We start from the raw sequence: 23,971 nt of genomic DNA, 5'->3' as shown, positions 1-23,971 counted from the left end.
GGTGTTGGCCTTTGTAAATAAAGGCGGCTTTCTTTACAAAAAATACGTATCATGCTGCCACGGCAGCGTTGAAGTTATTTAGTCACTGACTAAAAATATCAGTATTAATATAAACTTAGAAATAAATAACACCTCCCCTCCCCCGTTAACGCTAGCTCTGAAACGTCCGGTATAATTATGTACAACACTAAGTACCGCTGAAGTGGAAACGCAAATTTAAGGTCAGCTTCAGGTAATTTAGTTTCAAGTTTTTGAGGCAAGTTAATTAAAATAATCAAGAAAAATCTGTTCTTTCGCCTGCTGCAACATCTGGGTGTTGATTTAAGGAAATCTACTGAGTCGACGTTAAATTCGGTCATAAATAAATACTAACTTAAAAAAGCCTACGTGTCATCCAGGTGGAAAAGTTGAAGTGCTCCAAAAATACTTTTTCTTTCAGCTTTTCTCTTTCTCACATCAACGAATCCGACGGCTGCAGGCGGGTGGCGCTGCAGCTGCTCGACGCCCGATCAGCTGAAACGACGTTCTGCTTTAGCCGCAGCGTGATTTTTTTCACCCGTTTAGAAGTTTTTATAGATCCAGATGTTCTTGCTGATGAAATCCCCAGGAGGCACGTTTTTACTTAAGGACCCGACCTCCTCCTCCTGAATGCTGCTGAGGCCATTTTAGCAGAAGCTTCTAGTCTGTCGACCGCCCAGGCTTGCATGGCCGCAGGACGCCAGCTGGAGAACTTCAACGCCTGGTCACAGTAAAACGTGTTTGTGAGACGAAAAATAAATAAAAGCTAAGAAACTGAAACAGCAGAGCCAGAAAGGTTCCCTAAAAGAAGGAACTTCATGTTGACCCACAAAGTCCACTTCATGGGTTTCCTTTCTCAGGGATAAAGAAACTCTCACCACCTCCCCAGCTGCGAGAAACCTCATCCTAAAAAAAACCGACGGTGTCACGGCGTCCTGTCCAGCCGGAGGCCTCGGTGCTACCTGATCCTCCCGTCAGAGCGCGGCTCTCCCAGCTGGGATTTGGGATCCGGGCTCATGGAGCTCCACGGACTCTTGGCACAGGCCTGCATAACCGGACAGGCGGTGGGTCCGAGAGCGCAGACGTCAGCCGCCTCCCAAAGCTCGCCCACCAGGCTGTCGACCCAGCGCTCCAGCTCCGAGCCCGTCATGGCCGCGTTCCTCTTGGCTTGCTCCACATAGGCCAGGCTGACGGGGATGTTGAGGATGGGGTTCAGGCCGTGGAAACTCTGCTCCATGTAGCTGTTCTTCACCGGCCCGTTGTGAAGCTTTAAGGCGTCGTCTGCAGAAATGGGAGGAACAGACAAACGGTGAGAAGAGGAGGACAGGAAGGACCCTGAAGAGTCCCAAAACTTAAAAATATACTTTTACAACTGAACCACCCAAACTTCCACTGGCTGACGGGGTCCGCCGCAGATTAGGGGCGTCATCGTATCTCCATTTTGATTTTGACGTCAAACACAAAGGTAAACATTTTGTTGTGTAAATTATATTGTGTATATTATATATGTGGGCGACGGTGGTACAGGAGTTAAGTGCTCGGCCAGTAATCGGAAGGTTGCAGGTTCGAGCCCCGCTCAGTCTGTCGCTGTCGTTGTGTCCTTGGGCAAGACACTTAACCCACGCTGCCTGCTGGTGGTGGTCGGAGGGACTGGTGGCGCCAGTGCTCGGCAGCCTCACCTCTGTCAGTGCGCCCCAGGGCAGCTGTGGCTACATCGTAGCTCATCACCATCAGTGTGTGAATGGGTGAATGACTGATTGTGTTGTAAAGCGCCTTGGGGGGTTCCAGGACTCTAGAAGGCGCTATATCAAATACATGCCATTTACCATATATTGACACTTATAGCTTGTATGCTTCTATTTTGTTGTTTCTTCCAAATGACACACAGCCAATGCCAAACGAGCGCCGTTCCTGAGCCGCCACCATTGTTGATGTTTTACTCCGTCGCAGCTCTGCCGTCATCGGGAAAAAAAAAAGCTCTACCATAACGGTGCTAAGCCAATGTCTGTGAACGGCCCGGCCTAAAGTTAGCTGAGCCAATGGTAGACCTGCTGAGGCTACAGTGGAACGTGGCTTGACCAACCCGCAGTTTCTCTAGATCTCTAAGCAACCAATCAGCATGAGTTAACAACAAGTCCCGCCCAGCGACTCTTCCAGGCCAAGTCCCAGTTCAGGTAATTAATTGGTCCCTGAAAGGGTCCTTTTGGGCCAACCCGGTGAAAGGGAGACGTGTGCATGAAGTGAAGGTCCAGTAAACGCACCCGGAGGTTTCGATACAAGCCTCGTCCGTCCACGTGTTTCTCTCCTGTCCGACATGACGGTGCTAACTGGGATCTCAGGAGAATTTAGGTTTTACCTCAGCCAGTAAAAATGTAGAGACTCCAAACAAAGCCTATTGGTGATCAGAGTTCACGTTTCTGAGGGTTTTCATCAGGATGTGCAACTGATCTGAATAAGCTACTTGGGGTGTCAGTCTCTTATTTTGAAGGGCTGTATTTTGTGTCTAATGAGAGTAAATAACTGCAGAATTCTGGACTTCCCCTTAAAGCACCTCCTCCACCTGGAGCTCCAGAAGCTTTAAATTCCTCGCTGGTCTGCTAACTGGGATGCCGGCCATCCCCTCTAACAGCTGTGGAACATAAAACTCCCTCTCACCCAGATGTTTGCAGACATCAGCACTTTTCACACGCCGGTGACAGAACGACGCAGTCAGACACGAGACGTTCCACCCGTCAGAGCAACCTGCGGCTCGCTTTGTGGTACCGGTGTGTGGAATAAACGTATCTGCTGTTGCCACATCATAAAGTTTTACCGGCACCGAGAGGAGGGGCGCCCGGTGCCCGACATGGATTACAGGCAGGCAGATGAAAAGACCAAAAGCAGCACGACGCTGCATCCACACAGCGCTGGCGCAAGCTAGGATCGCAGCTTTAACACCAAAACATCGATAATAATTCCCTTTAAATATAAATAAACCATATTCATATTTATTAAGTTACCTGAGTGCAGTTTATTCATGTGTCTGACTCACAAACAGGATTTTTAGTCTTAAAACAATTATTTTCATCAGTTAGGGTAAAAAAGATTTTCTCACAAAACTGCAAATGTTTCTGACCATAAAATAATTCATGACAAATAAATGTAATTGTGGTTTTGGCCGAAGAATTAAAACTAGCAAATTGGCTTTAAAAAAAAGTGTTTTTTTTTATTACAGTTCAATCAGAACATTTTCTAACATAGTTTAGGAAAAGACATAAAAATGAAGTTGTAAAGAAAGAAAAAGAATGAAAATCCCTAAAAGAAGTGGGAAAACAGCCCTTATGGAGCTCTGTGGTGATGCATTTATTTAAAAACGTTCCAAACTGACAGGGAATCTCTTGATTTATTCGTTTTATATACCTAACAGGGCCAGAACGCCAAAGAAAAACACAAAACTGGAGATGAATCTGCAGCTTATGCTGATGCACAACGGCCCGCTGAGACTCACATTCAAGACAAAAGCCTGAACTTTATTTGTAGTTTCTCCATCGTTAAAACAGCTCGGGGAGATTATTAAACGGAGAGCTGTGATTACGCCGACTCCCGTCTGACTTTCAGAGCAAACGGGCCGCGTGCGGATTAGAGCGCCGCAGTCTGGTCCCCGCTCCGCGCTGACTGATTGATTTAATTGTGTCATTGTTTTTAGAGGGCTAAGTGCACTGTTGTTTAACACTCTGTTTAGTATGTATGAGCTGCTCGCTGAGTTATTAGGGGTGACTTGATGACAAATAACTGGGGTCTGCAGAGACCCAGAGGCTTGATTGGAAACGGCGTTGCTGCACATGCAACGCTGCGTTTGTGTGGGTCTGCAGACGTTTGCAAATCAGCAATCGTTACTTCATGGTCGATAAAGCGCTAGGCTGTGACAGCGTTGGTGTCAGTGGGAAGTGAAATATTAAACACAAGACACAATTTCTGCCAGCAGATTCCTCCCAGTAACACGAAGAATGGAAAATGCTTACAGAGATACTGATTTCATCAAAAACAGATACAAGGATCACGTCACAGTGAGCGTTTCCTCAGGAGGCGTTCATTTGGTCTTTATGAAGGGAGGTTGCCTTTGTCCACTAACTTTAGGAGGACGCCACGTCTTTTGCCCCGCCCACGTGCTCAGAGATTTCCACGTTCCTGACAACGCTGTGTGAACAAAACCTGGCCGCCGCCACCAAGTCCGGACGGGCCGACCCGGAAGTGAAACGTCGTCGTCGTCGTCGTCGTCGTCTTCCTCCGCTTATCCGGGTCCGGGTCGCGGGGGCAGCATCCCAACTAGGGAGCTCCAGGCCGTCCTCTCCCCGGCCTTGTCCACCAGCTCCTCCGGCAGGACCCCAAGGCGTTCCCGGACCAGATTGGAGATGTAACTTCTCCAACGTGTCCTGGGTCGCCCCGGGGGCCTTCTGCCGGCAGGACATGCCCGAAACACCTCCCCAGGGAGGCGTCCAGGAGGCATCCTGACCAGATGCCCAAACCACCTCAACTGGCTCCTTTCGATCCGGAGGAGCAGCGGTTCTACTCCGAGTCCCTCCCGAATGTCCGAGCTCCTCACCCTATCTCTAAGGCTGAGCCCGGCCACCCTACGGAGGAAACTCATTTCGGCCGCTTGTATCCGCGATCTCGTTCTTTCGGTCATTACCCAAAGCTCATGACCATAGGTGAGGATTGGGACGTAGATCGACCGGTAAATCGAGAGCCTGGCTTTCTGGCTCAGCTCCCTCTTCCCCACGACAGATCGGCTCAGCGTCCGCATCACTGCAGATGCCGAACCAATCCGCCTGTCGATCTCCCGATCCCTCCTACCCTCACTCGTGAACAAGACCCCGAGATACTTAAACTCCTCCACTTGAGGTAGGACCTCTCCCCCGACCCGGAGGTGGCAAGCCACCCTTTTCCGGTCGAGAACCATGGTCTCAGATTTGGAGGTGCTGATCCTCATCCCAGCCGCTTCACATTCGGCCGCGAACCTACCCAGCAAGAGCTGAAGGTCAGAGCTGGATGAAGCTAGGAGGACCACATCATCCGCAAAAAGCAGAGACGAGATTCTCCTGCCACCAAACTCGACACACTCCACACCACGGCTGCGTCTAGAAATTCTGTCCATAAAAGTGATGAACAGAACCGGTGACAAAGGGCAGCCCTGGCGGAGTCCAACCCTCACTGGGAACAGGTCCGACTTACTACCGGCTATGCGGACCAAACTCACGCTCCTCTGGTAAAGGGACTGAATGGCCCTTAACAGAAAGCCACCCACCCCATACTCCTGGAGCGTCCCCCACAGGGTGCCCCTGGGGACACGGTCATAAGCCTTCTCCAAATCCACAAAGCACATGTGGATTGGTTGGGCAAACTCCCATGCCCCCTCCATCACCCTTGCAAGGGTATAGAGCTGGTCCACAGTTCCACGGCCAGGACGAAAACCACATTGCTCCTCCTCTATCTGAGATTCAACTATCGATCGGACCCTCCTCTCCAGTACCTTGGAGTAGACCTTTCCAGGGAGGCTGAGGAGTGTGATCCCCCTATAGTTGGAACACACCCTCAGGTCACCCTTCTTAAAGATGGGGACCACCACCCCGGTCTGCCACTCCCTAGGAACTGCCCCCGATGACCACGCAATGTTGTAGAGACGTGTCAACCATGACAGCCCTACAACATCCATAGCCTTGAGATACCCAGGACGAACCTCATCCGCCCCCGGGGCTCCGCCGCTGTGTAGTTGTTTGACTACCTCAGCAACTTCTGCCCCCGAGATCGGACAGTCCATCCCCAGGCCTCCCAGCTCTGGTTCCTCCTCGGAATGCGCATTGGTGGGATTGAGGAGCTCCTCAAAGTATTCCTTCCACCGTCCGACTATAGCCTCAGTTGACGTCAGCAGCTCCCCATCCCCACTGTAAACAGTGTGAGCGAGTTGCTGCCTTCCTCTCCTGAGGCGCCGGACAGTTTGCCAGAACCTCTTTGGAGCCGATCGATAGTCTTTCTCCATGGCCTCACCAAACTCCTCCCACGCCCGAGATTTTGCCTCGGCAACTGCCACTGCTGCACCCCGCTTGGCTATCCGGTACCTGTCTGCTGCCTCCGGAGACCCACAGACCAGCCACGCCCTGTAGGCCTCCTTCTTCAGCCTGACGGCTCCCCGAACCTCTGGTGTCCACCAGCGGGTACGGGGGTTGCCACCACGACTGGCACCGGCCACCTTACGGCCACAGCTAGCAACAGCCGCCTCGACAATCGCAGAGTGGAACAAGGCCCACTCGGACTCAATGTCCCCCACTGCTCTCGGGACGTGGTCAAAGCTCTGCCGGAGGTGGGAGTTGAAGACCGTTTTGACAGGTTCTTCTGCCAGGCGTTCCCAGCAGACCCTCACTATGCGTTTGGGTCTGCCAGGTCTACGCGGCATGTTCCCTTGCCATCTGATCCAACTCACCACCAGGTGGTGATCAGTTGACAGCTCCGCCCCTCTCTTCACTCGGGTGTCCAAAACATACGGTCGCAGGTCAGATGATACGACTACAAAATCTATCATCGACCTGTGACCTAGGCTGCCCTGGTACCAAGTGTACCGGTGGGCATCCTTATGTTCGAACATGGTGTTCGTTATGGCCAAACTGCGGCTTGCACAGAAGTCCAATAACAAAACACCGCTCGAGTTCTGATCAGGTGGGCCGTTCCTCCCAATCACACCCCTCCAGGTCAAGCTGTCATTGCCCACGTGAGCATTGAAGTCCCCCAGCAGGACAATGGAGTCCCCTGATGGAGTACTATCTAGCACTCGTCCCAGGGACTCCAAAAAGGGTGGGTACTCTGAACTGATATTTGGCCCATAAGCACAAACAACAGTCAGGACCCGTTCCCCGACCCGAAGGCGCAAGGAAGCTACCCTCTTGTCCCCCGGGGTAAACCCCAACACACAGGCAGAGAGTCTCGGGGCTAACAAAAAGCCAACCCCAGCCCTCCGCCTCTCACCCGGAGCAACTCCAGCAAAGTAGAGTGTCCAACCCCTCTCCAGGTCTCGGGTTCCAGAGCCAATGCAATGTGTCGAGGTGAGTCCGACTATATCAAGCCGGTACCGCTCAACCTCTGCCACAAGCTCCGGCTCCTTCCCCGCCAGCGAGGTGACGTTCCATGTCCCAAAAACTAGTTTCCTTGTCCGGGGATTGGACCGCCAAGGCTCCCGCCTTGGTCTGCCACCCGATCCACACTGCACCGGACCCTTCATGTTCCTCCTGCGGGTGGTGGGTCCACAGTTGGACGAGCCCATGTATCCGGTTCGGGCTGGGCCCGGCCGGGCCCCATGGGCGAAAGCCCGGCCACCAGGCGCTCGCTCACGGGCCCCAACCCCAGGCCTGGCTCCAGGGTGGGACCCCGGTAACCCTCCGGGCCGGGTACTCCGACTCTTCGTTTTCACCGCCATGAAAGATCCTTCGAACCGTTCTTTGTCTCACCCTTCACCTAAGACCAATTTGTCATGGGAGACCCTACCAGGGGCACTAAGTGCCCCAGACAACATAGCTCCTAGGATCATTAGGGCACTCAAACTCCTCCACCACGATAAGGTGACGGTTCAAGGAGGAGCCGGAAGTGAAACGGCCCAGAAAACCGTCCCGGCAGCTGGCCTTGGTTAAACAACGCAGGAAAAATCTGTATGCATTTTATTTTGTTAATAAATATGTTTGAAAGCAACTTTTGCATTATTAGAGTAGAACAGGAAGAAAAACATGCTTTCATAGAGCGCCTGTCTAGTCGCTTCACAAACACGTTAATACGTGAAAAAGATAACGATGGAAGAAGAATGAATGCCTTTTCATGACTTTTATTGTGAAAATGTGTTGAATCTTTATTAGAAGAAAATCGGGAATCGAACTCCTAGGAAAATTGTAATTCAGTCTTTTCCTGAAGTGGATTCCTTCTCCCTATCAAACGACACGGTTCCTACCTTGTTCTGCAGTTTTGACACAATTCTCTCAGCTTGGTCTAATTCTGCAGACAGCACAGAGTCTAAAAGGAGTGACACAAGTAAAATGTATTTTTCTTGTGGAACAAGACGATGATCCACGTTAGCTGGTCAGATGTAGCGTTAGCATGGTATCATGACCCCGAGAATAAAGATAACTTAATGCGGAGAAACAGGATTCAAATGGTTAAAGCCTCAAATCACTGCTTTTTATTCTTGAAACACCTCTGCTTAGAGTTAGCCGTTAGCTTTAATGCCGTAGGAATTTCTCCCGAACGTTTTAATCTGCTGAAACGTTTCCCTGATCAGTCTTAAAGGGACTTTAAGGAGTTTTGAATTTTTATGCTCGCGATTGCCCCCTCAGGCCAAAAGCATAATGGCAGCTTCAATAGTAGGCTCGTGCACGAGGCGCGCATGCTGTATGGCACACTCCGTAACGAAAATAACAGCTGAGACAGTCCCTTGTGTGTGTGTGGCCCGGAGGACAGAGGGCAGGAGAACACGCAGCTAATTAAATAATTTGGTTCTGTACCTTTCTCTTCAGCACAGCCGACAAAGGTTTATGATGGGTCAGTCCTCCTGCATGCTCAGATCATTCCCTTCCCTTGCTTGAAAAATTGTTCCAAAATGAAAGTTGAACCCACATCTTTTTTATCTGTGAATTCAATGCCGTTCGGCGAGTCTCAAATAAAAATTTGGGCATCTTACTGTAAAAAAATATACCATTAATGTAAATGTCCATCTCAGGAACGTTGCTAAGCTGAGTCTCATTCTTTCCCGCTCTGAACTTGAGACAGTTCTCCACACCTTCATCTCCTCACACTTAGACTACTGTAACTCTCTTTTCACGTGTCTGAGCAGAACCTCCCTGAACCGTCTACAGGTGGTTCAGAACGCCTGTGCTCGGCTTCTGACCAAGTCCTCCAAACACACCCACATCACCCCGCTTCTCCTCCAGCTTCACTGGCTGCCAGTCAACGTCAGGGTTCATGTCAAGATCCTGGTTCTGGTCTATAGGGCCTTACATGGACAAGCACCATCTTACATTGGTGATCTTCTTAGTCCCTACACCCCCAGCAGGTCCCTGAGGTCCAGTGACCAAAGCCTACTGGTTGTGCAGCACCAGGCTAAAGGTCAAAGGTGACAGATCATCTGCTGCTGTGGCCCCTAGACTCTGGAACTCTCTCCCCCTGAGCCTGAGATCAGTGGACTCAGTGGTCTCCTTCAAAAAGCAGCTGAAGACTCACTTGTTCAAGCTGGCTTTTGTATGACCTTCTTCACCACTCTCTCTTTATTCTGCTCTCCCCACCTATTCCACCTTCCTCAGGATCCACTGATTTCCCTCTTTCCTGTTCACTCTCTCTCTTTCTTTAAAATTTTTCTTTTAAATCACAATTGTCTATTTTTGCTCATTTTAAATATATTTTTAAACATTTTCTAAATGCTTTTTTATATTTTTACTTTTTTTGTTTTTGTGAAGCGCCTCGTGATTTTTATCTTGAGAGGCGCTATAGAAATGATATTTGCTTCTTCTTTTGTACCTGTAACTTTTATATCCTTGATGACAGCTGAAACAACGTTCAAAGAACGGTTCGGAGCGAAAATGGCTATTTTGTTGCTAATTTGCAGGAAATATCTAGAAGAAAGTTCTACAGAAAGTAGCTAAGGGTCCTCAGAAATGTAGCTAGCTTTGTCACTAGGCGTTAGGAACAGCGACAAAGTGGCACTGCCTCTCTCTCTGCTGCTAAAGCTACGGATAGCAAATGCTACGGGCGATGCCTGAGCGTGAACGCGCATGAAGCAGCCTGCTCGACCCGAGCAGCTCTCTTTTTCTGTGATTTTACAGAAAAACAGGCAATCACAGTAAAAATGCCAGGGCTCATTCTACAGGACCAGGGCATTGCAGGAGAATGTGTGAAGAAGAAATTTATTATTTCTATACATGTTTTGGCTGTCAAACTTCCATAACGTCCCTTTAAAGTGTCCTCTGGAGTCTTCAGGAGGACCCAGGTACAATAAAACCGATAAGGTGTTTGTAAGTGATCCCCGAGGACACCGCTGTAGTGAAAGTTACTTTCACACCTGGTTGGACTTTGTGATTTCACAGAAAACACGAACCCCAGATTTACAAATGATCATTGTACTTCTAGTGTCGACAGATATTCAAGCAGCATGACCTGTTTTTCTGTTGCAAAAACAAAAATAAAAGTTGAGCTTTCAGAATAAAATGTGGCCTTTTGTAACCTGCGGAGCGTCTTGATGAGTCATACGACCTCGGAGGAGCAGGTCTGTTTCTGCTAATAATAACTAATAATAAATCCGTCTTATTGAAACAGTCAACAAGCGCTGGCTAAAATAAGCGTTGCTGTTTAAGTGCCTCTCACCTTGTTTGATGGGCTGGTGCTTGTTGTACGCCAGAGGGACGATGAGGAAACGGATCTCGGCCATGAGGCTCCAGTTGTGTAGGATTCGAATGTTCCACACGCCGGGACGCAGGGGCTGGTTGAGCGGCGGGCGATAGTGTGTGAACTCTGCGCTTGCATCGATCAGGATGTCGTAGGTCGCTGCGATGACGTTGGTGGGGTCGATCCAGACGACGGTGACGGTGACGTTTGGACCCTTGTTCCACTTCTGCATGCCCACTGTCTCGTCCATGGGACCCATCAGGCCGCCGATGTTCCTGAAGATTCGCTCTTTAGCGTCCCACTCTGTGCCGATCTGACGGAGAGGAAACGTTCGAACAGGTTAAGAACAGAGGAAAGAAGAAAATCTGAGGAACAGGAAGTAAAAAAAAACAATCACCTCAACTTCTAGCAGAACAAAGAAAACCAGGAACATGTGACCAGAATCCACAAACCATCCAATAGATGTGAATCTATCGTGTGGCCACGCCCACAGACAGAGTCATTCGTGGGACGGAATCTGTGGTTGTCTTTCAAACAGTCTCTGCATGCTATTGGACAGCACTGGGACCAATCAGAGCAATGAACAACGTGATGCATCCATCACCACGGATGTCAACCGGGCAGCGCACCATAGAAGAAGACACAAATACATCCCTGAATAAAGAACGTAGGTACCTCGACCGGCTCTCGACTCAAACAAAAGTCTAAATAGTTCAGATTTGATGCCAAATCCGTATGGAAGGAGCAACCACCATCTTTGTAGTTTTTCCTCTGTTGCAAGCTCTGGTGCTAAGCCCAGCTGACAAACAGAGCGCTGTGATAGGCCAGGCCTAGAACTGTTGGGGCCAATGGTAGACCTGCTGCTACTGTCTGTCTAGATCTCTTACAGGAACTTGTTTTAAGCTCAGACTTGGAGAGAGCAGGATGAACGCATGACCAAACCCTGAGAATCAGCTGTTACCAGGCGGGAGGCAGCGAGCACCGGCGTCCACCCAGAGAAACGTTCGCCCTGAACAGCCTCGGCAGTGGAGGAGATTATAACCTAGCATCAGTTAGAAAAAAAAGCCCAAGTAGTGGAAGACACGGAGTACATTCAGACGCCGAGATAGCAGCTTTTATTTTGACAGGATGGAAAAAAAGAGGAAGTCTTGAGAGAAGAGCCACATAAAAATAGGCTTTCAACGCTTCCATCAAAGGCTGAGAGAGCTGCTTTCCCCGTGACAATTTAAGATAAATAAAGTGAGTATAAAAATTGAACAGACAGTATCGGTGAGTAAAATATATCTGAGCTGAATGAGAGACACAAAGTGCCTCCGGCTGTCGAACATGGAACTAGCTGACAGCTCGCGCAGCGCTGGCAGACCGCCGGAGGAACAAGGAGCTACTCAAAGGTTTTTTATATCGCTACCATTTAATACAGCAGCAGATGTTTGGTTGTTATCAGAAGTGCATTATTAACTCAGGGATGGGACAACAGTGATTATTCCTCTTGGTTTTTAAAACAAAATAAAAAGTAAAAACAGCAAACCCCAGCATCAGTCAAGCTGCGTGCCTCGTTTCTGGTGGAGACCGGCCCCAGAAGAACTGAGTTTGGGGTTTAATTACAAAGACGTGCAAAAGGAGACGTGGAGGCATGACACTGATGAGGAGGGCGGTGAAAGCTGCAGCTCTCACACACACACACACACACACACACACACACGCACACACGCCCTGACATTAAAGGATGTCTGGGATGTTGGCAGAAATGTGAGAGCAATGGCAGCTGATTAACACGGCCTCACCCTGATGGAGGATCAATGGCTGACTGGAACGACTCGGTATTAAATCCTCGGAGAGCTGAGATTGTGATGCACAGTAAAAGTAGACATTTTCTCTGCATTAATGAGACCAACAGCCAAAGACTGAGATTCTCAGCCACTTGTTAAAGACGCCTCGCTTTCATCTAAATTGAGACCTCGCTGGTTTTGGCTCCTTTGAGCTCCGTTTCACTTCCCCAAGCTTGCGTTTAAACAACTAATCAGCTGTCTTGTCTGACACCTCTGCAGCTCTTAACCTGATGCAAGACGGGAACAGTAAACCCTCAAATTAAATCCTGGAAAGAGATGTAAGCAGTTCTGACAGAGAAGTCTCACTTCCCTTCATGGCCGCTGCCTAAAGTTGGAGCCTGTTCACGTGGCGCAGGTCGGAGGGAAACCCTCAAGGCCCAGACTCGGAAACAAATATTGGACTTAGCACAGAAGGTTCTGCTGAAGTTCCACGTTTCCAGTGGGTGCAGAAACCCAGTAAGACGGATGCCACGCTGGTTTGACAGGACGTCTTCCTAAACAGCCACTGCTCTCCTCCTCCCTTGCAGCACGGGGCAGTAACTAACTGCTAAGGTGGCACCACTAATATGGGTTTATCCTTGCAGGAGTATTTTCTGCTCTTAATTGTGTCATTTGTGAACAAATGAATATATCTTTAATATTAGCAGAAAACTTCTCCCAAAGTGAAAAGAGGTCACACTGGGATTACCTTCCAGCCTACAGCTCACACGACCTCCAAACCGAACGGCGCCGCGGCGCTTTTATCCGGTAAGCTTTGGCTGTAAGACCCAATTAAGTCTTACAACTTTTAGGGTTTCTATAAAGGAACACACCGCTGCTGCGTTTCCCCAAGCCTCCACTGGTCTGGTCCTGTTTACTCACACCAACTGGGCCATGTTTCCTAACTGGTGGCGTTCACCACGTCACTTCATGAAAAAGGAGAAAGCCAACCCCGGTTCTCTGTCATCAACCAGACAAGAAGACACCCGAAAGGAGAAACTTCTGATTTAATAACGACTTACATCTGATTTCATTTTTATTACTCTTTTCCACCCCGTCGTTATATCACTGGTTTCGTTCTCTACTCAACACCCAGCGCTTGCTTAATAGAAAACATAAAACACTCCCATCTCATAACTGGCTCGATTCCATTTCTTCTTTCTGACCTGTGACCCTTGTAAACCTGTTTCCCCGGCGCCAACCGTCTGACACGTCCATTAAATAAGGCAGGTCAGTTTGATCAGGCGAGGGCAGGGACAGCCAGACTCTGCATCTGGCCCTGTTTAAAGCCACCGAGCATCAGCGGCCCAAGAGGCTCATTAGTGGCACTTTTTTTGTGGGAGGAAGAGGAAATCAAACCCAGGTGAGGGAGATGTTCCACAGAAATCTCCCGGGGTTCCTACTTCCCTATCGGGCGATCACTAATAACGAAACTTGGTGGAGTAACGGACAAGTGACGGCAACATGTGCAACGCTGGTAATGTGTGTGTCCTATGCTAGCTCATGCAGGGCTTGGCTTGGGCCCAATCTGTTCAGATACCTTTTAAAATACTAAGCTGATGGCCGAAGGGGAGACAGAAGGAATACGACCACACAGAGCATTTTGATTAGCAGGAAACAACACCTGCTGCTATGGTAGCGTAACATTTGGTTGGGGTTTACAATATGGCAGCAATTGCGTTGAATGTTGCACAAAATCAATACTTTCCTCTATGCTGCCTCTACAGGTCAGAGGAATGTTGAAAATGCAACACATTGGCATAGAAAGTCCTTGGAACATTTTAAATAATAACAGCATATCATAACTATCGTTTAATAAATGTTTCAAGGTCTGATTCACTGAGAAGTCATGCAATACTAGCCCAGTGAGTCGTCCTATTCATGTAAATGAATAATCTGACCCACAGAGGGCGCTCAGTCGTGGGGTGGTTAGGGTTAGTGCTTGGACCAATCAGAGCAACGGGACTCATTCATAGCAACAACAATCAGTCGAAGAAGAAGAACCTCTATCTGCTCATGTCTCAAAGGAAAGCCCAAGTCTAGATCGGCCAGAGTTGAAATCAAAGTCCTTTTGAACCAGCACCGATTCTGAGCCACCGCCATCTTTGTAGTTTTACTCCGTCGCAGCTCTGCAGTCTTCGCAACAAAGAAAATCTCCGCCATAATGGTGCTAAAGGTTGGTTTATGCTTGACGCATCCGCGAGGACCGCACAGCTCCGCGCGGAAAAGTTGCGTCATTTTAACAACCACGCCCCTCCACCGCGCCTCCGCACGGCCCAAGATTTCCGCAACGCGCACCTGGGAAAATTTCTATCCACGCGGACGGACGGACGCGGAAAAACTTGGCGGACCGGCAAGAACTAGTATGGCAGAGGTTCGTAAATACAGACATTTGTATGATTCAGCTCTCAGAGATCACCGTGATCAACATGTTGTTAATGATTCTTGGAGAGAAATAGCTCGCACTGTCGGAAAAGACGAGGACGCTGTTAAAAATGCTGAAATGCCATGTTGTAAACAGTAATTTCTACTTCTACTATGGTGTAGTGTTGGGTGCATGCCGTAGAGCTCCATGCTGCCCCGTTCAGTTTGGGAGAATATTGGCTCACCGTAGAGACAAGCCGCACAAACCATAAACGCTGCGAGTTGTGAAGGGCGTTCCATCCGCGAGCCGCATCACCGCGCGGAAAGTAAATGCGTCAAGCATAAACCAAGCTTTAGCCATCCCAGTGTGTGTCTCTATAAACATAGAGCACTGTGTTTGGCCCAGGTGAAACTTAGCTTAGCCGATAGTAGGCAACACCATGGCAACACCAGCCTGCAGAGCAAAATCTTAGCTGCTACCATTTGTCTACCTTTCAAGGGAAGCATAATATTCGCTCCTTATGAAAAAACCCAGTCTCCTCTAAGATGGCCCCGCCCACCTCAGCTCGTAACCACTCCCAGGAACGCGAGAGCAGAGCGCGTCTCAAGGCTAACCATTAGCTACTCCACAGGACAGCAGAAGAGCTGTTAGCCAATCAGAGGCAAGATGTTTGAATGCCATGCACCAGTGGCTGAGGAGTTAAGTGTCAGCCCCGTAACCAGAGGGTTGCAGGTTTGAATTCCATCTGTTGCAGTCGTGTCCTTGGGCAAGACGCTTAAGCCGCTTTACCTGCTGGTGGTGCTTGTGTTCATCCTCACCTGGCTACATTGTAGCTCATTGTCACCAACGTGTGTGTGTGAGAATGGGTGAATGCCTGATTAGTTGTAAAGCATCTTGGGGGGGGTTGTAGAATCCTAGAAATACTATTAAAATACAAATATCAAATACAGGGTATCTGCAGATTTAAGGGAGCCAAATTTAAGACTTTTTAAGACCTTTTTTAAGGCCACTTTGACCAAATTTAAGCTATTTTAAAAATTAAATTTAAGCGATAATTTCCAGCTATTGCCTGGAACCGGTGCTAACCACGTCGCGAACGTGGGATTAGCCATCCAGTTACCATTAAACTTGCCCTTCCCCATGGCGCAAGCTCCCACTAGCTTAACCAGCTTATGTGCTTATCTGGAAAAATAGCCCCCTTTCACACCCAACTGACTGCGTACGGTTCCGCTTACGCCAACATCATACACAAAAAATGCTGAACACTAACTGGAAATTCACAAAATTTTTATAGAAATAATAGAATCTTGTTTATTGGGTTTTTGGTAATTTAAGACCTCTGGAAACTGGATTTAAGGATTATTTGACATTTTTAAGGACTTTTAAGGCCTTAAATTAGGAAAAGCTAATTTAAGACATTTTAAGGACCCGCGGATACCCTGAAATATAAACGTCTACCCCGGAAACAATTCCTAGAGATTTTAGAATTTTTACAATTTTGACACATTTTATGACTGATTTAAGTTAATTTTAACTTCAGTTTTCCGATACTGACCTCCATTTCCCTCTGTGGTACGTTCGTTCACATATAGGTTTGATCACTAACACTGATTAACTTCTTGTGTTTCTTCTTTATTTTTATATTATTCTTTGAAAGACACCTTCCAATACACACATATTTGCATTATGTTGATTACCGCTGATTACACAACTTTTATGATTCCCTTCAATTTTAACTTTTGCCAGTTATGAGCTACTGATTATTTAGCTCTTCCATGTTTGAGTTTTTACACAGAAAACGACTCACAGGGCATTCACTCATTCATCCCAGAGCCCACGGATGATTTATTGGCGGTATGAATGAATGAGACCCTTAAGAAGGTAGGAGGGTAGGCGCGTACGCCAAGCTGAGGTGGAGTTTAATGAGAAAGTGAATTCTTCCTGTGCTGCTGCTCTGCAGCTAGCTTTACAAAAAGACACATTTTTACCAATAATCGAGTCACTGAACCCACTTCCACGACACCAAGAAGCCTCGCTTCTGTTTTGTTTTCCACATGAAACAAACGCATTCCTATCTGGCAGAACAAGGACTAGAATATAAGTAAGTCAGAGTCTAAAACAGCTCTCAGTGTCACATCGACTGGAGGTGAAACAATCATTTAAACTGCTGGCTTTTAGTTGTCCTCAGAGCCGGATTAACGCAAAGGCAAAGTAGGCACGTGCCTAGGGCCTGATTGGCTGGATGGGGCCCAGACAGAGGAACAAAATTAAAAATAAATAAATTAAAAATTAAATGTACAAATGTCCTATGATAGAATTTGTAGCTAGGACTCCTATCTACAATTTGTTTCAATATTTATTTATTAACTAAAAATAGTGACAATGTTTATCTTAACCATAGACCGTTTCAATGGCTACAGTCACATTAAACCTCTGGGGACGAGTATACGCGTCTTTTGAACAGGTCTTATTTGGGACGCTGTAGCAGGAAGACTCCGCCTCCCTGAGTTTCGGTTTCAATTTGGCTTTAAAAAGGAGATTATAAACTACACCCCACTTTTTAAATTTTGTTAATAGGCAACGTAAAAGCGGAGTTAAACTAAACTAAAAAACGACCTATTTTTAGACAATCTGATAACTTGTCAAAACAGCAGTTTAGTAATCCGTGAGCGGGAATGTGCTTGTGAACATAAAAAACCCACACAAAAACATGAGATCCTTTTGCTGTTGGTAAAAAGTATCATTTTGTAGCTGATATAGAGAGGAAGGCTGCACGAGTAATGAGATGTGCGCAAAAAGGAGCCGCTTCGCGGGGAAAGGAGTGGCGCGAACGGAGTAACAACAAACAGTTAGACAGATATTGACGGTAAACTTCATATTGTGGAGCGATCCGGACAGATATATTGTCGCTGCAGTTTAGCAGGCTTTTACTAGGCTTTAATAAAGGATGATGAGAAGGATAAATGTAAACCAGGCAGTTCAGATAGTACAGCTGTTTTAGAACTGGAAGCAGAGGATGTGGACGGAGACTCGCAGCCGGAGTCTGAGGCAAACAGCGAGGATGTTGATGACGATGTGGCAGATCCATCCTTCCTCATAGAAGAGTTGGGTCATGATGAGGTAGAGGATGAAGGCAGAGATCCAGCTCCTCGGAGATCCAACAAGAGGAGTGTGGCGCCGCGCAGCTGTCAGATCTCGGCGTGAGACAGAGCCACTCCCCACTCCAAAATCCATGTATATTATTGCCAAATTAATAAAATAAGTATAAATTCAGATAGTCCAGGTTGTCCTGAAAATAATGATACCCCATAAGGCAATATTTATTGTTTTTATTAGAAAATACAAAAGAAAAACCGAAATGAGTCAAAAACGGTGATTTACACTCTGGATCCCAGAGGGCTAATAATTTTTTTAAATTAGTTATTTGCTATATTTAGTCATAATTTTTATAAATGTACAGTCTAGATTACCATTCTAAATGATAAAAACATTCGTCATAAATGTTTGTTGGTTTCACAGTAAAATAAACAACTTTTTTCCAATTCAAATTTTATGTTTTTGAGTGATTTAAGGTCTAATATGCAACCCCTTTATGTCCAAATATACAAAATAAGTATAGATTCATAAAGTCCAGGTTGTGCTGAAAAGATTGATACCACATAAGGCAGTGGTTATGGTTTTTATTTTGGAAATAATACAAAGGAAAACTCACGGCAAATTACACCCTGGACCCCAGAGGGTTAAGGCGCCACCCAATGAAGGACGTCAGAGTCAGAGCGGGACACAACAAAGCTAGCAGGTGTTTTTGAGTAGGCTAACTTTCAAGATGCTTTCGGGTGTGGCAAAACGTAAAAAAAAAAAAAGAAAAAAAAAGAAGAGGAACTAAAGAAGAGACAGCGGGGGGCTTTACAGAAGTTTCTGTCGGGCTGCTCGGGAAACCGTCCGACAGCTGTGAACCTGCTCGAGTCAGCAGAGCCAGAGGCCGGGCCCAAGTCCGACCCGGAGGAGACACGACCCGAAGACGTGGTGGAAGATGCGGCGGAAGACGCTGTAGAGCCAACGCCGTCAACATCAACGCCTTCACAGAAGGACAAACTGGAAGAACAGCAGCCAGCCAGAAGTGAGCCCAATATAGTCTAGGAGCCTCAAGACCCAGAAAGGGTATTAACAACTAGCTACCCATCTGATCCTGCAAAGTGGTACCAAACTGATGACAGGATGCGTGAGTACTTTGCACTAAACCATCCCTCTCAAAATACTGGATATTCTTCGGCATCACAGAGGAAATCTGGAGACATGAACCGAAGCTTAACCAAGGAACATTTCTTCAGACGTGTTTCTGCTGTGATTGAGGCCTGTGTTGCTGGAAGGCTGAAGATTATTCAGTAGTGGAGCATGCTAAATGGTTTCCTTGGTAAGTGTTGCTGGTTTTATTAATTATTTGTCAAATATTTTTTATTAATGTTCAAATAGCAAAACAATAAGTTCACACTCAGAAAATTGACACAGAATTTCTGATTCAGCAGAGGCAAAAACAGCCTGAATGAGCATAAAGCAAGATCAAAACTTAAGATAATGTTTTCATTTTATTAAAATACTTTCTTTTAAGATTATAGATTGTATAAAATTTATACTGTAATAATTTAAGCTGTGTGTTTATAGTTTGTTTTCGAGCCTTTAAAACATGCTTCAGTCCATTCAAATGAATCCATTTATTCTTGAATGTCTTTCCACCATCATGTGATTAATTTGTCATAATTTATAAATGTTGTAAGCTATTGTATTTAGCAGAAATTTTTTTTAATTAAATGTAGTGATTAAATATAAACAGAGCAAATAAGAGACACATATTTGCTCTGTTTACATAGTTTAATGACACCTAGTGGTTATATACTGGTACCGCCTTGACAATGACACTTCCAATCGATAAGATGAGGATCATTTATTAGCATTTAATACAGCTGTGTAATGACGTATAAATTATTAATATTAAAAATTTGTCTGATAGAATGTTTTACATACAACACATGACTTATTTTGGCATACAAACAACCAATTTGTAACCAAAGACTAGGCTACGTAAAATGTGAATGAACTTTTATAAGTAAATTTGGTAAGTTTCAGATTTCAATTCATTAAATAACATCGATGGGGGGGGGGGGGGGGGGGGGCTAAAAATGCAGCCTGCCTAGTGTAGTCCATTTATTTAATCCGGCTCTGGTTGTCCTCCACTAAATCATGTCGTTAAAGGATCTAAAGGAAGCTGCAACCGCTACGGGGCTGGCACCAGAAAGAACACGTTGTTAAACCAACAGTACGGTTGATCTGAAACACTCCAGCGACATGGTTCATATCGGCTAAGTTGATAAAACGCACAGACCCACGGCGGCAGCGCTGTGCCGTCTCGTTTAAGCTCTTTCTGCTGCTTCTGATTGACACGCGGACAAACTGACTGACAGCCGCTGTGCTGTGCCAGACAGCAAAAGCTTTCCCGGGCTTAGCATCCAGATAAAAGCCACCGCACACGTCACCTTTCTGCCACTCACGGTTTCATAGGGTCGAGCACAGAAACTGGGCCCGCCGAGTGACAGGATCCCTCCGTGATTGCTCTGAAACAGGGTCAAGGTGAGTCCAGGTGTACAAGCGCCGGCACCGCGCTCACACACACACACACACACACACACACACACAGCCGTGTGGGATGAGGCAGAGAAAAGGTCAATTTCCTTTCACTCAGTTAATTTCTTTCTAAAAGACACTCTGGCTGTCACGTTATGGCTGAGCAGCTGTTTACTGAACAGGCGTGGTGGTGGTAAACACAAACAAAGATTACCATAACAAGACAATCGAGGGACGCATCCCAGTGTGAAGGTGAGCAGCATCAGGAGACGACAAATAAGCAGCGCATCCCCGTAAACTCTGACGAATACAATCAATTTACATTTCACAAGGCCGTTGCAGGCAGACGTTCAGTTGTTAGAGACGTTAAGTCTCAGCAAGGACATCATAGATAAGAACAGAAGGTCGCCATGGCGACGGGCCATATGTCCCGTCTCTAATTACGCGCTGTATGTCTGTCATCCCTGAAAAATTCGTGTTTTTGAAGAAAGCTCACCTCTGCAAACTGTAACCTGCTGGATGTGCTGCCGGCAGGTGTGCTCAGCCTGAAGTTCTTCTTGGGTGCCACCCAGGTCTCCATGATCTCCAGCTTGCTTGTTGCTAGGTTTGTGGCGTGGTGCTTGACCAAGTAGCCTTGGAACTGGTCAAAGTGGAAGTAGAGGTGCACCGACACCGGGTGGCCCATGGGGAAGTACCTGAAACCGTGTTGAGAAGACAGAATCCATTAGAGAAGCCGGCCTGAAGCGACTGAGCAGCTTTCAGGGCTGATGCTGTAAGAAGAGATGGATATCAAGATTCACGGAGATAGCGTCTGGAGGGAACCTGCCTTGGACATGCTAATGTGTCAGGATGCTAATGTGCACTTGCAGTAAAGGTTAGCAGGAGTCGGTGCACTCTGTAATTGTGACATGGAGGACATTAATTCAATGACCTTTAACAAATTCAATCTGTGACATGTCGACAATACAGAATATTCAGGTGAACCCGCGCGCCGTCGCGGCCTCGCTTCGGTGACTGAACCTCTCGTCTTTGACATCCTGCATGACTCCTGCAGCCGATCAGAAGCAGGTGGACACTTTAGGTTTAAGGGTCTTTGATCTGACCTGCTGTTGGGCCATCAACTGAATCATCAAATATAAAATCATCAAACGGGGGCCATGCAGAAGTCCAACGACCGACTCGCGCGTCTGATTAGCCTGTTTTTTTTTGTGCTTCACTTCATCTGTGGCAGAAGCTTGGCCCTCGGGCAGCCAGCCTGAGTGGCTTCTGCAAAAACAAAAAAGTGTTGAGGCCGGGCACGGTTGGGGACTGCTCAGCAGCTGCTGACTGCACACATCAGACTCTTCCTCACCCAGATTTCTCTTCCTTGTGCTTCCTAAACTCCTCATTCGTCTTCGACATGCCCCCTCCCTGCTCCACTGTGGCTAAAGCCTCATCAGTATTCAGCTGAAGGACCTGGAGTCAACCAGTCCCGGTGAATGCTACCCTGACAAGCAGAACAGCAAATATTTACACCCACAAGGATTGCAATGCACCCCTCCTTGTCTGTGTCTTTCTTTCTCCTCTGCTATATTTTCCCTTTAGCCTCATCCGTTTTCCTACCTCTCTCCCTTCATTCTTTCTGCTTTTCCTCAGCTTTCAATCCCCTGACCTGTCTTTGCAAAAAGGGACATGACTGCCTGCATGAGAGGGAGCCGAGGCGTAAACTGGGCAGGAGCTCCAGTCAGGCTTTTACTCCAGTTTCTCCAAGCAAAGTCACAAAAAGCTGCTAAAAGCACCAAATCGCTCTTTTTGCTACAGTCTCTCTCTCTCTCTCTCTCTCTCTCACTCACGCACGCACGCACGCACGCACGCACACACACACACACACACACACACACACACACACACAGCTTGTACAAAATAAGTTTCCCAGTGAGCTCTTTTGCTGTGACATGCTTCAAGGGAAAAACCTGATCGATTCATTTAATTGGCTTGATCTGTAAAATTCCAGATCAATACGATCTAAAATGCTCCAGAGAGGCCCTGCATCGTTCCACCACACCAACTGTAAATTCCCTTATTACACCAATAAACCAGAAGTGGCTGAATTACCAACACATCTAGTTTTTCCTGTCTCCTCTGTTAAGACCAATCTAATATGGTTGGTGCCGGATCCCGTTATCTCTTGATTAAACCAAACCGAATAGCGATGTGGTGTTGTCGCTGGGCTCCCTGCTAACATTCACACATGTTAAAACATCATTCTGAGGTCAATTTTAGACAAAATCATTGCAGAAAACTCCATTCTAGTAGCCTGGCAAACCATCCTACGTAACGACCCATAGACCTCAGTCGTAGGGGCTGAATCTGATTCAATCCAGTTTATTTAGAAAGCGACAAGTCAGGACCCGAGTCGTCTCAAGGACCTTCACACAGTAACTAGTACAGGTCAGGTCATTGAGCCAATCAGTAAAATGTTTCCTATATAAGGAACCCAGCAGGTCGCATCGAGTCACTGACTAGTGTCAGGGTCTTTACAGCAATCCTCATACTAAGCAAGCATGCAGCGACAGTGGAGAGGAAAACTCCCTTTTAACAGGAAGAAACCTCCAGAGGATCCTGGCTCAGTATAAGCAGCCATCCACGACTCACTGGGGATGGAGAAGACCTAGCAGACACGCACGCACGCACACACACACACACACACACCCCTTTTCTCTCAAGGCTGCATAAATAAACCAGGTTTCTATGTTCCTGCTCTCCTCTGAAGTGATTCTGCATCTGAACAGAAACAGCTGTACACAATTACTTGAAACCACATAACCATGTTTTATTTTCCCATCACTTTCATTTACCTGCAAGATTTTATAGAACACCCAAAACGCAGCTGTGTGTGTGTGTGCGGCTCACACTCCAGCTGTGGTGATTGCTCCGGCTGCCTGGATCTGCGGCGCCGTCAGTGAAGCTGACTGTCAGCTTCCTTAATGATTTCTGAAACTTTCCCCGGCAGAACAAAGCAGATTGGCGTTTTGGATGGCTACCAACAAAATCTACAGCAGACATAATCAGTTTGTCTCCATGAAGTGTGAAGCAAGTATCCTTCACGCTGTTTCCCAGTTAGACTCATTTCTCCTGACTTCTGTTGGGAAAAGTCGTTTTAGTGTTTGTCATCTTTTAATATCATGATTTTGTTCGTAGAATTCTGATTGGATGTTTGTTTACAGCTGATGACCTTTTGGGCTGTGTCCAAATCCAGGTCCACATCCTTCCAAGGATGTCCAAATTTAAAGCATACTCAAAACGCATCCTCAATTTCCCCGGATTTAGAGGCGGGGTCTGGCGTGAGCTTTCCCAGGATTCATTGCGGGCCGAACAGGAAGTTTTTGTTCTCGTAATAACGGGGGCAAAACCGGAGAAGGTTACAGCTGTAAATATTAGTACATTAATAGATATTAGTATTATTTTTGGTGTTGAAAAGAAAACTTGAAGCAGTAGTGTCGTTTTATTTTATAATCGTTGAGGAAAATTATAAGAAAAATCCTGGTGAACGTGCTTGTATGATGGGTTCCGTAGCTCTTCATGTATCACTGCTAAGTTTAACTTCTGTTCAGCGTAGCCACTGTTGCTAGGTGACAAGACATGTGCTGAGAAAGGGATAAATATGAGGCTGGACCTTCACAGCTGCTATTTTCTGGTCTTTGTGTCGAGGAAGTACCCGACCTACGTGTACCAGGTAGGACAGGGATGCTGCCCCTGGACTCGGTCACACCCCTCGTGTCAACCTGGTTAA

The 23,971-nt window shown here is 47.0% G+C and overlaps 1 protein-coding gene across 1 annotated transcript in view; it reads right to left on the bottom strand.

Annotated features, from left to right (window-relative positions):
• Positions 1 to 842: 842 nt before the first annotated feature.
• The window catches only part of xylt1 (xylosyltransferase I), a 131,413-nt gene continuing 108,284 nt past the window's right edge, over positions 843 to 23,971 (bottom strand). Inside the window, exons 9-11 of the mRNA XM_015970805.3 lie at positions 20,696 to 20,894; positions 10,387 to 10,720; positions 843 to 1,299 (exon numbers count right to left, since the gene is read on the bottom strand). Of these exons, the coding sequence (XP_015826291.3) occupies positions 977 to 1,299; positions 10,387 to 10,720; positions 20,696 to 20,894 (856 nt within the window). The 3' untranslated portion in view covers positions 843 to 976. The remainder of the gene's footprint in view (positions 1,300 to 10,386; positions 10,721 to 20,695; positions 20,895 to 23,971) is intronic.

This window comes from Nothobranchius furzeri, chromosome 6, assembly GCF_043380555.1.
Source record: "Nothobranchius furzeri strain GRZ-AD chromosome 6, NfurGRZ-RIMD1, whole genome shotgun sequence".
NCBI lineage: Eukaryota > Metazoa > Chordata > Actinopteri > Cyprinodontiformes > Nothobranchiidae > Nothobranchius > Nothobranchius furzeri.
This window is presented reverse-complemented; position numbering and strand designations above follow the sequence as displayed.